The following is a 13283-nucleotide window of genomic DNA, read 5'->3' as shown; positions in this document are numbered from 1 at the left end:
GACTCCACCATAAGAAAGAGACTGGGCAAAAATGGCCTGCAAGGCAGATATCCAAGGCGCAAACCACTTTTAAGCAAAAAGAACATTAAGGCTCGTCTCAATTTTGCTAAAAAACATCTCAATGATTGCCAAGACTTTTGGGAAAATACCTTGGGAACGACGAGACAAAAGTTGAACTGTTTGGAAGGTGCGTGTCCCGGTACATCTGGCGTAGAAGTAACACAGCATTTCAGCAAAAGAACATCATACCAACAGTAAAATATGGTGGTGGTAGTGTGATGGCCTGGGGTTGTTTTGCTGCTTCACGACCTGGAAGGCTTGCTGTGATAGATGGAACCATGAATTCTACTGTCTACCAAAAAATCCTGAAGGAGAATGTCCAGCCATCTGTTTGTCAACTCAAGCTGAAGCGATCTTGGGTGCTGCAGCATGACAATGACCCAAAACACACCAGCAAATCCACCTCTGAATGGCTGAAGAAAAACAAAATAAAGACTTTGGAGTGGCCTAGTCAAAGTCCTGACCTGAATCCTATTGAGATGTTGTGGCATGACCTTAAAAAGGCAGTTCATGCTAGAAAACCCTCAAATAAAGCTGAATTTCAACAATTCTGCAAAGATGAGTGGGGCAAAATTCCTCCAGAGCGATGTAAAAGACTCGTTGCAAGTTATCGTTTGATTGCAGTTATTGCTGCTAAGGGTGGCCCAACCAGTTATTAGGTTCAGGGGGCAATTTTTTTTTTTTCACACAGGGCCATGAAGGTTTTGAGTTTTTTTTCTCACTAAATAATAAAAACCATCATTTAAAACTGCATTTTGTGTTCAATTATGTTATTTGACTAATAGTTAACGGTTTTTGATGAGCAGAAACATTTAAGTGTGACAAACATGCAAAAGAATAAGAAATCAGGAAGGGGGCAAATAGTTTTTCACATCACTGTATGTCATGAGGGTAGATTACCATTCTTTTTGCAAATATGGGCTTGTTATTAGTGATATAAATTGAACAAAGAAAACTACAAAAAAATACATCTTTATTTTCATTAAAATATTGCTACCATACATTGTATTGGGGATATAATTTAAACGTTATAATAGCGGGACAAATGGGCAAATAAAATGTGTGGGTTTTATCCCCAGCAGCAAATTTATATTGAAACTATATTGGCTGAAAACTGAAAAATTTATTTCCATTTTTTCTTATTGTTCCCATTAAAATCCATATACAATAAAATAATTATTTGCAAAAAGTACCATTTAAAGTAAACCTAATTGGTAGCAAAAAACAAACAAACATCATTTGGTTGTGATAAGTAGTTATAAAGTTATTAGTGAATGAATGGGAGGAGCACTGAAATTTGAAAATTGCTCTGGTCCTTAAGTGGAACACCACCTGTATCGGTCAAGTGGTTAACATAACTACATCAAGGGAGTATAGTTTTTTTTTAAAAAACATATTTATATTATCAATCAGTGTTGTCTGGCACTAAAAATGTAAATGTACAAAATGTTTTAATTAGAAACATATCAAATAAAAGTTCTTATAAATAGAAAAATCTATAACATTACAACAGCAAAGTCTCCAAACTTAATACCTAGGCCATATACTGCTTAGAGCTATAGTATTTTTACTACATTGAAGCAAAGCTGAGGCCTTACTTGAACTTACAAAGTCCACTAGACAAACATGTACAGTGCCTAGCACACAAATAACTATGCTGTGCTCCTTTTTTAATTTCTCTGCCTGAAAGAGTTAAATATTAGGTGTGTAAGTGGCTGACTCAGTCCTGACTCAGACAGGAAGTGACTACAGTGTGACCCTCACTGATAAGAAATTTCCCTTTTTATCACTTTCTTGCTCTCAGAAGCCATTTTCTACTAGGAAAAAGTTTTATAGTTGGAATTTCTTAGTCAGGACTGAGTCAGCCACTTACATACCTAATATTTAACTCTTTCAGGCAGCATAGTTATTTGTGTGCTAGGCACTGTGCATACACATGTCTATCTCATCATGTCACTTCAGGTATCCTTTAAGCCTCCAGCAAGCATGAAAATACTTTGCATATATTTGACAGTGCTAAAAAGTTATTTTAAACGGAAGATAAAAAAAAATATCTCCTAGCAGAAAACTTAGGAGAAAAAGTGAATTGAATAAGGGCCAAATCCTGATTGGCTGATCCACAGTGATCGAGAGAAAATTCTGTTTCAATCATTCACAAAAAAGTGACATCAAATAACTATGTGATTACACACTGCAAATTTACTAACCATTGGCCAGCCTACAATGGTCTGATATGACCCAGGCAATGACTACAGTGATCAACAGAAAATAACAGGCAATGCTGCTATATAATCATGTACAATAAATACAAGATGATTCCTTACAAAGCACTGTGGCCTCCAATAATTATAATAAACAAATGTGGATATTTTCATGCTGTAGTTATAGTTTAAACTGTCTTTTTCTGCATTTTTAAAATTTTCAACAGGAGTACAGTATATATATATATATATATATATATATATATATATATATATATATATATATATATATACCGTATATGTTTTTTAATTATTCATTTAAAGGGATACTATCGATGTATGCATTTATTTTTAAATGCTGTATGTTGTAGCACACATTAGGGCAAGTACTAGGAGTAATTTGATTCCTCACACAGCTGTTCCTCTCAGCTGTAAAATCCTCTGTCAGTTTTGGCGTCAGTGTTGGATACAAATGTATCTAAATACTGGGCTCCCAGAGGGCTAAGACCATATCTCTGCACAGGGGAGTTGCTATCAACTCCTCAGTTTATAGTTTAATTATCACCTTGCTGAAAGAATCTTATGGTGGTAAGGGGTTAAAGATTCTAGCAATGTGTGTTTATTATCTTTGCTTCTCTTGACTGATAAAGATACTAATAATGCTAATTGTAGACAGTGGTCTGCCCCTCTCAGCAGCTTGTAAAGTGGATGCAGCCTGGAGTGAATCACCTCAAGCAGGCAGCCAGTCTGAGTGTAAACACAGACTAGTGTTATAGCTTGTTATATTCCAGCAATATTACAGCTCATTTAGTTACCTGTTACCACCTCAGATCAGCCTATTTCTCCTCATGTCTGCTGCATGCTGTGAGTGACACAGTGAAATATATTTGTGAGCTGTGTGACAGAGTAACCAAGCAGCTCAGGGTGACCCAAACTACTATGAGCTGTGTGAGAAATTAATTTTTAAGCAGAGATAGTGAGAGAGAGACCTGGGTGAATAAATAAAGTGTCCCTAGCACTAGTGGTAATGTATACACTAATGTAGAGTATTAAAAAAAAAAGTCGTTTCAACCGATAGTATTCCTTTAACTGGAGTACCATCATTTATTTCTTTAATTTTGAGAAAAAAGTTTTAAAATGTGTGACATTTAAATGCAGAAATACAAGTGAAACTCGAAAAATTAGAATATTGTGCAAAAGTTCATTTATTTCAGTCATTCAACTTAAAAGGTTAAACTGTTATATGAAATAGACTCATTACATGGAAAGTGAGACATTTCAAACCTTTATTTGTTACTAGTAGACCAAAGCCCATTTCAAAAACGGGCTCTAGGTCTGTGTTGAATCCCTTCCCCTCTCCTCCCCTCTCCTCCCCTCCCCCACGCCCCCCTCAGCTCTCCTCAGTCTCTGCGTCCCTCCCTGCACATGCGCAGTAGCACAAAACACGGGACACAAACGGGAAGTCCAGGGATGGGACACAGAGACAGGTTTTATTATAGAGGATCATTTTGATAATTATGGCTTACAGCTTATGAAAATCCCAAAATAAAAGTCTCAGACTATTAGAATATTGTGAAAATGTTCCATATTCTAGGCTCAGAGTGTCAAACTCTAATCAGCTAATTAATCCAAAACACCTGCAAAGGGTTCCTATTTCATATATTAGTTTCACCTTTTAAGTGGAATTACTGAAATAAATGAACTTTTGCATGATATTCTAATTTTTTGGAATTTCGCCAGTATTTTATTATTATTATTTATGAATTCCTTACCTTTGATACGTGTAATTCGGAAAGCTATGAACATTAAAAATCATGTAACAAATGAATTTTGTATTGTGGCTCTGACTGTAAATATTTCTACAGAGTGATAAAGTCTCAGTGTTAAGTTCCTGCACATGTGAACATGGACAGCCTGTATGTGCTGACATTTTCTGGCCAGGTATCACATGGGATTCCCGGAGTTTTAGACGTTCATTTTTTGTAATAAACAGACCACGGGCACACATGGTGAAGTAGTGTAATCACTTACAACAAAAAGAGCCAGAGAATGATTTGAGTTGTAACTATATTTAATAAGATGGCCCATGTGCAATTCACTTTTTCACCTAAGGAGTTTTCTCCTAAGTGATATTTTCACAACTTGAAATGCACTTTACACCATCAGCAGGCAAACAAATACTCAAAAGAATTTTGACAATACTTTTTCGCCTACTTTTTGGCACTTTATCTATTGCAGAGTGCTAAACAATTTATTTAAATGGAAAATAAAAAATTATCTCCTAGGAGAAAACTCAGGAGAAAAATGAATTGCATATGGGCCGATGAGTTTTATAGTGGAATAAAACTCCATATTAATAAAAAAAAAAAAAAATCATCCAATAAAAATTGCTTATTTAGCCTACCTCTCCTGCTGGTTTTAGTGTTCACTGTCAAATTTAGCAAAAATGTAATATGAATAAAAGAAAATACAGTAATTTTTCTTATGGTTTCTATCTTTACTGTTTCTCTTTGGTGCCAAATGAAAACAAAACTAGCCTGGGTTCTATTCATGCCTCCTTATAAGTATGCAATTTCCCTGTTAAAAGCTGTTTAGTTGATACTTCCCACATATTAGAGAGCTTGTCCTTAAATTGTGTTTACACATTAAATGAGATATGTGATAATTACCTGAATTCACTGAAAGACAAGATTTGGCTGTAACCTGTGACTTGTGGCTCTCCTGGTGAAAAACAGGTCACCACACTCAGACTTGGAGCAGAGCCAGACTGGCACCACTGAGCCAGTGACCAGGGCTGATCGTGGCTGAATGGCAGACCGCAGGAGGACGGTGAGGGACTCAGACAAGCTTATGGGGCTGGAGGAAGACCAGGGTAAGTATCAAATCTTTAGCATTTGACGTCTCTGGTTTACTTTTAGGCAGGGAACACACTTGACAGTTTTCGTACGCGTTTTCTGCACAGAAAAACTGAGAACTTATGTTAATCAATGGGCTAGTTCACACTTAGGGCCTGATTCACAAAGCGGTGATAACTCAGTTATCACGCCTAAAAGACTTTAGGCGTGATAACCTTTGCACTAGCAAAGTTATCACCGCTTTGTGCTGTAACTCGCGCGAAGCTCCCGCGCGCAAAGTTTTGCGCGCGCGCCCCGTAGGGCTTAATGGGCGCCTTCGCGCGCACCGCGCTGTGCGCAGTGCGGCTGTGGGAATTTCGCGCGAGTTTCCTCTTATCACGCCTAAACTGAGTTTAGGCGTGATAAACGGCTTTTCACTGGCGTGCAAACACTTTGCACCGCTTTGTGAATCAGGCCCACACTGTGTTGTTCGCACGCAGAAAAAAAACTGACATTCTGCATGATGACTCTGCACATTTTGGCAGTTTTCTCTATCAATTACATCAGCTGCTGTAAAAAAACGCGCGCGTTTTCCTGCATGGAAACACACTTGGTGTGCAGAAAAAGTATGCAGACTTGTTTAGGATTAAGTATATTTTTCTGCTGTATCATGATGTCACACTTTTTCTTTATACTTAAGAAAGAAACATATAAATTGTGTATTCACTATTCTAAAGCTGTACCTATATGAATAGGACACCTGTTACCTTAGTGTCATCCTTGTCCCCTTCCTCTTCTCCATCCTTGGAGGGCTCAGATCCAGTGGGGGGAGACACTTGAACATTCACTGTGTTTTGGACCTCAACTTCATCCTTCTCATCTGCAAAGAAATGTTTGGGAGAGCTCAGTGCCCATGTGAGCAATATGAAGTTCTCTACCCCTATTTACTATAACTATTAACAATCAACCTACATAGAATTCAGTCTATTTACCTGCATCTACTACTGTTAAGTAATGTTTGTCAGTCAGTTGTCAGTCAGTATTAACTACTAAAAATGACTTATTGTATGTTTGGTCTGTACAGACTGCCTCATGTGAGTTTAGGAATGAAGTTTTAATAATTATGGAACATGTTTGTGACCCATAAGGCAAGCCAAGCAGGGAAAATTAAGTAATATGGAAGCTATTACTAGAAAAATGTACCTGCTTCATGTAAGTATTGTATTACAAGTGCAAATACTTTATTGGTCTTTATTGTGAGTGTATCTAAAGGGGTACAGGCATGTCCTGTGCCATGGGCACCATGTCTGCACCTGTGCTGCACCGCCATGCCTGCCCCGTGCTTCCCCACCACTCAGACCTCAGATTAGATTAATGTTGTTCTCTGGGGAACATGGCTTCTTTATTTATGTATATAGGGCTTTTTATTTATTTCATATTGACACGCCTAGCTATTTAATGCGTTTGTCATGAGGCACCTGGCTACTTGATTATATTATCTGGATGATTGTAACTACATATTTTTATGGGGGGGGGGGGGGGGCATGTGACAATTAATGAATTATCTGGAGGCATGTGACTGCTTGATTCTTTAATCTGGAAGCATGGAAATATTTAATTATTTTATCTGGAAGCGTGACTATTTATTTATTCAATTTTGAGGCACATGGCTACTTAATCCTAATATCTAGGAGACTGAGGCTTCTAGATTTATATCTCCAGGGGCTTATTAAACTCTGGTATCTAGGGAGAACACAATTGTCTTACAACAGTAGTGTGGCCTGCAGATAAAAGTTAAACTGCCTCTCCAGCAGTATTCATTTGTAGTTTTCATTTGCTTGTTGGGCTGAGATATTGCAACTTGCCTTAACACCCCTATCAACCAATAAACAGGGAGGGTTGGGGATAAGGAGGGGGCACAAACTAATTGGTCTTCTTGTCCGAAAGTGGCACCTCGGAGTGGGAGGTTAGTGTTAGGTCTTAAAAGAAGGGAATGTTAGTGTAGATATTTCCAAAAAAGTAACTTTGGCAATATCCTGAGCCAAAGAACACAGGCAACCATAACAAACGTACACAGGAAAGGATGCTCTTTTTAGAGGGGAAGGGGGCTCTGACATGGGGTGGGGGTGCAATTTCAGTGTTTGCCATAGGTACGATATTACCCAGATATGCCTCTAATTGTGACAGTGGCTATTGTTTGGGGATTCAAACCATGTTTTGTATGTTTTCAGCCTAATGCTTGATTGCCAATGATCTACATATGAATCAAGTTGCTATTAGCCAAGTTGTTAATAAAACTGAAGTACTGATTCCATGAAGTTGAAGTGTCAGAAAACAACTTAAATTGCTCTTGATTCAACTGTACGCAAGAAGTAGATAACATTTAATAGCTGGTTTTCCCAACTATACAGTGGTTTGCAAAAGTATTCGGCCCCCTTGAAGTTTTCCACATTTTGTCATATTACTGCCACAAACATGAATCAATTTTATTGGAATTCCACGTTCCAAGACCAATACAAAGTGGTGTACACGTGAGAAGTGGAACGAAATCATACATGATTCCAAATATTTTTTACAAATAAAGTGGGGTGTGCGTAATTATTCAGCCCCCTTTGGTCTGAGTGCAGTCAGTTGCCCATAGACATTGCCTAATGAGTGCTAATGACTAAATAGAGGGCACCTGTGTGTAATCTAATGTCAGTACAAATACAGCTGCTCTGTGACGGCCTCAGAGGTTGTCTAAGAGAATATTAGGAGCAACAACACCATGAAGTCCAAAGAACACACCAGACAGGTCAGGGATAAAGCTATTGAGAAATTTAGAGCAGGCTTAGGCTACAAAAAGATTTCCAAAGCCTTGAACATCCCACGGAGCACTGTTCAAGCGATCATTTAGAAATGGAAGGAGTATGGCACAACTGTAAACCTACCAAGACAAGGCCATCCACCTAAACTCACAGGCCGAACAAGGAGAGCGCTGATCAGAAATGCAGTCAAGAGGCCCATGGTGACTCTGAATGAGCTGCAGAGATCTACATAAGAAGTCCCGTTTGCAGTTTGCCACAAGCCATGTGGGGGACACAGCAAACATGTGGAAGAAGGTGCTCTGGTCAGATGAGACCAAAATGGAACTTTTTGGCCAAAATGCAAAACACTATGTGTGGCAGAAAACTAACACTGCACATCACTCTGAACACACCACCCCCACTGTCAAATATGGTGGTGGCAGCATCATGCTCTGGGGGTGCTTCTCTTCAGCAGGGACAGGTCAGAGTTGATGGGAAGATGGATGGAGCCAAATACAGGGCAATCTTGGAAGAAAACCTTGGAGACTGCAAAAGACTTGAGACTGGGGTGGAGGTTCACCTTCCAGCAGGACAACGACCCTAAACATAAAGCCAGGGCAACAATGGAATGGTTTAAAACAAAATATAGCCATGTGTTAGAATGGCCCAGTCAAAGTCCAGATCTAAATCCAATCGAGAATCTGTGGCAAGATTTGAAAACTGCTGTTCACAAACGCTGTCCATCTAATTTGACTGAGCTGGAGCTGTTTTGCAAAGAAGAATGGGCAAGCATTTGAGTCCCTAGATCTGCAAAGCTGGTAGAGACCTACCCTAAAAGACTGGCAGCTGTAATTGCAGCAAAAGGTGGTTCTACAAAGTATTGACTCAGGGGGCCGAATAATTACGCACACCCCACTTTGCAGTTTTTGGTTTTGTTTTTTTTACATTTTTTTGGAATCATGTATGATTTTCGTTCCACTTCTCACGTGCACACCACTTTGTATTGGTCTTTCACGTGGAATTCCAATAAAATTGATTCATGTTTGTGTCAGTAATGTGTTTGTGTCAGAATATGTTTTATGTCATTTGTAGACATCATAGTAATAAATAAACAGTTTCTGTCCTTCACTGACCAACAAAGTTTCTTTAACAAGACCAATGTGACCACCCAACAACATTTATATCTATCTGTGCATTTAACACAACAGGTATGGTAAGCAGAAAGAAAAGTTTACTGCACCTCAACCAAGGCTCTTTGAGGGCTTTCAAAAGAAGTTCACCAAGCAGAGAACTATACAGCCAGCCAATTAAAGAACAACTAGGTTATTGGTAAACAACTCTAGAAGATGCTAAGCAATTGTTTTATGGACCTACTTCCTTTCATAGACCCTTTTTGTCTGTGTACCTTCATATGATGAGGGACAACCTATGAGGACCATGGAGCCTCCTGAGATTGTAATATACCAAACATATTGGCACTGAGATTCCTCAGCACTGACGTCTATATACAGCGATAGCCTGTAATATGAACTATTCAGCCGTTTACACTTCTTCTCCCTTCTTCCTACCAGCCCTGTGCAGATAGGGATTATTAAAAAATCCATCACAGCACAATCCATTTTATACAGACAGCAACCGCTCCATCATTTTAAAATGAATGCCAGATATAAGAGTTTTCAACTGAACCTATTTAGCTTCATTGCAAGTGATAAAAGGCTCGGAGTCAGATAGTATCTATAAATGTGGGTAGATTAAACTGCATGAGTTCTTGTGACTTATTTCCTTTAGAAGACACAAGAAAAGAAACATTAAAATGAATGTTAAAACAGTTTTCTGAAAAACGAAAGTGAGACATCACTTTTTCAGGGCTTGCCTTATATTCTGCTGTTACCCCCCCCCCCCCCCCCAATACCTATCATTGTCTGTATAATGGGTCATAGGAGAGAAGCATACCATAGGTCATAGGAAAGAAGCATACTATAGGACAGGGGCATAGCTAAAGCCATAGCTAGTGATGATTGTAAACAGCTAATTACAATTGCGAACATTTTCATGTAAATGTTCACAATTTCGCCAATACGTAATTACGATTTGTACATTTAATTGATTTCGTACAGTCATTCGCAATTTTGCATAAAATTTTGCGTAATATTGTGCCGACTTTGGCAGTGAATAGCAAAGCCCCCATACATGCTATTAACAGCAAAATTGCTACATATGTTAAAGAGAACCCGAGGTGGGGATCTTAGAGTTAAATCTATACACAGAGGCTGGGTCTGGCTATAGGCGATCAGGAAATCCCGTTCAAAGAACAGGATTTCCTGGAGGGCTTCCCCCGTCGCCACATTGTGACGTCATCGGGAGTCCCAATCCACCCCTCAGCGCTGGCTGGCGCTGATAGGCCAGGCTGCACAAGGGGTCTAGGGGGGGGGGCTCTGCGGCGCGGCAGATAGCGGCGAATCGGCACGGGGGGGGCGGCGATCGGTGTGCTCACGCAGCTAGCAAAGTGCTAGCTGCATGCAGCAAAAAAAATGTGTGCAAATCGGCCCAGCAGGGCCTGAGAAAACCTCCTGTGCGGCTTACCCCGAGGGTACCCCGGGGTTACCGCCAGGAAGGTTAACCCCCTTGCTGTTCCAATTCTGACGGCATTTTTTTTTTTTTAAATCATGTAGCGAGCCTGGGGCTCGCTACATGATAGCCGCTGACAAGCGGCATCCCCCTACCTAGTTCGATCGCCGTTGGCGATCTTTGCGATCAGGAAATCCCGTTCAAAGAACAGGATTTCCTGGAGGGATTCCCCCGTCGCCACGTCGTGACGTCATCGGGAGTCCCGATCCACCCCTCAGCGCTGCCTGGCGCTGATAGGCCAGGCTGCGCAAGGGGTCTAGGGGGGGGACTCTGCAGCGTGGCGGATAGCGGCGAATCGGCGCGGGGTGGCGGCGATCGGTGTGCTCATGCAGCTAGCAAAGTGCTAGCTGCGTGCAGCAAAAAAAAATGTGTGCAAATCGGCCCGGCAGGGCCTGAGAAAACCTCCTGCGCGGCTTTTACCGCCAGGAAGGTTAACCCCCTTGCCGTTCCAATTCTGACGGCAAGGGGGCGGCGCAGCACTTTTTAAAATTTTTTTTGTTTTTTAAATTATGTAGAGAGCCCAGGGCTCACTACATGATAGCCGCTGACAAGCGGCATCCCCCTACCTAGTTCGATCGCCGCCGGCGATCTTTGCAAGCAGGAAATCCCGTTCAGAACGGGATTTCCTGCAGGGCTTCCCTGCAGGAGGGAGAGGGAATCCCGATCCACCCCTAAGTGCTGCCTGCCACTGGTTTGCCAGGCTGTGCAAGGGGTCTGGAGGGGGGGGGGGGCGGCGCGGCGGGTAGCAGCGAATCGGCGGTGATCATGATATGCACGCAGCTAGCAAAGTGCTAGCTGCGTGCAGTAAAAAAAAATTGTGAAAATCGGCCCAGCGGGGCCGGAGAAATTCTTCTGAGCAGGTTACCCCGAGCTGAGCTTGGGATAACCGGCAAGAAGGTTAAGAAAAATAGTGGGTACAAGTCAAAAAAAATAATTTTCCAAAAAGATTGTAGTTTTTGAGAAAAATTTTAAAAATGCAAAGAAAAAATGTTTTTTATTTTCTGAGTTTAAAAACAATTTTTTCTTTGCATTTTTAAAATCGATTTTCTCAAAAACTACAAGGTCTTTTTGAAAAATTCTTTTTTTGATGTGTACTATTCTCCTCAACATATGTATCAATAGCTTGTATGAGGGCTTTGCTATTAACCACTAAAGTTGGCACAAAATCATGCAAAAAAATTACGTGAAATTATGAAATATTACTAGTACATACGGAATTAATTACGATTTTCTCTGAAATTTACGTTCACAATGCGTAATTGCGAATATTGATGTGAAATTGTGCATATGCGAAATTTCGGACCACCACTGGCCATAGCAGCCAAAGCAACTGCTATGGGGCCCTGGAGAAGAGGGGGCCTATATAATACTAGATGTGTTCACTATTAACTTTTCTTTGCTGCTTCACCCTCTGCCTTTGTCTCGGTGCTCCAGGACTATACACAGTGTAGCATGAAAATGTAATTTGACCAATCAACTCATATTCATAGGGTAGGGGCAGATAGCATTGCTCAAGAGTGCCTAGATATGATGGACCCACAAAAATGTTGCTAAGGGGCCTCATAATGTCTAGCTACACCCCTGTCATAGGAACCACTAGGCTTTCAGAACAAACTAGTGGTTGCCTTTAATACTGCTGCTATAAAGTTTTAAAAGGAAGTCTACAAATATGCTCTGTAACATGTCCACCGGAATCATGTTCCAAGTCATTGCCCTAAGCTTTTGCATTTTTACCCTGCTAAGTCCAGTAGAGTCAGTAAAACAAAAACCTCCTTTCTCACCTTTGCATTTCAGTCCTTTTGTTTCTACCTTGGCCTTGGCCATGTTGTTCATGAATTCAGCTTTGTCTTTAAACTTTGCTGCAAAGGAGAAAATTAACTTACTGTTCACTCGTACTGTGCACTCAAAATGTACTCATTTAATAATACCATAGTCTATACACATGCAAAGATTTGTTCATTCATTCTGCTCATATGTGCACAGTACACAGACAACTACTTGTTAAGATATTAGGAAGGCGCTCCACTGAAAAGTTAAAGGGAAAAGTTCAGCTAGTATATCTGTAACCAATAGGTGACAAGACAGAGCAAAATTAATTTGAGCTACTCCGTTTTGATTATTTGCTGGGAAAAAATATGCTCTATGCATAGTTTTCTTTATTGGTTTTGTCTAAGTCCCTCTTTTGAGGGAATGGTGAAAACTGAGACTGAGAATGAGCATACGGATACAGAAGTGCTCTTTGATAGCCATTATACAGGGAGTCCCTGGTTAATGAACAAGATATGGAGTGTAGGTGAATTCTTAACCTGAATCTGTACTTAAGTCAGAACACTGTGCCACCTCTGTCTCCCTCTGTGCCACTTCTACCCCTCCCCCCCCCCCCCGCCACACACACTGTGTCATACCTGTCCCCCTGTTCCCTCAGTGTCCCCCTCTATGCCACCTTTACCTCCACTGTCTCCCTCTGTACCACCTCTGCCTCCCGTCCCCCTTTGTGCCTTTTTCTGTCTCCCTTTGTGCTTCCTTCTGTTCTAGTGATAATTGTAATTTGCTAATTTCGCTTACATAACGTGACATTTTGCAATTGTGATTATACATAATTACGATTTAGAAATTGAATTAATTTCACATAATCCACACAAACCTCCAGAGGGTCCCAGCGCGGGATCATAGGTTGCTTAAAAATGTATAAAATGTGTATGCAGAACTTGTTATATAATATAGTATACTACAAAAAAAATTAATTTGACCAAGTTTAAAAAACATTTTTTCTT

General features: G+C 40.3%; 1 protein-coding gene across 6 annotated transcripts in view; it reads right to left on the bottom strand.

Annotated features, from left to right (window-relative positions):
- SLC24A1 (solute carrier family 24 member 1) overlaps positions 1-13283 on the bottom strand; it is a 78494-nt gene that overhangs the window by 22945 nt on the left and 42266 nt on the right. For 3 of the 6 annotated variants that reach the window (XM_068275009.1, XM_068275005.1, XM_068275008.1), the window contains 3 exons: positions 12291-12368; positions 5863-5975; positions 4034-4057 (listed from right to left, as the gene is read on the bottom strand). In XM_068275009.1, coding sequence (XP_068131110.1) covers positions 4034-4057; positions 5863-5975; positions 12291-12368 — 215 coding nt within the window. The remainder of the gene's footprint in view (positions 1-4033; positions 4058-5862; positions 5976-12290; positions 12369-13283) is intronic. The other 3 variants (XM_068275010.1, XM_068275011.1, XM_068275006.1) reach the window with 2 other exon arrangements.

The sequence above is a fragment of the Hyperolius riggenbachi genome, chromosome 3 (genome assembly GCF_040937935.1).
Source record: "Hyperolius riggenbachi isolate aHypRig1 chromosome 3, aHypRig1.pri, whole genome shotgun sequence".
Classification (NCBI taxonomy): domain Eukaryota; kingdom Metazoa; phylum Chordata; class Amphibia; order Anura; family Hyperoliidae; genus Hyperolius; species Hyperolius riggenbachi.
The sequence above is the reverse complement of the archived record's forward strand: the minus strand, read 5'-3'. Positions and strand labels throughout refer to the sequence as shown.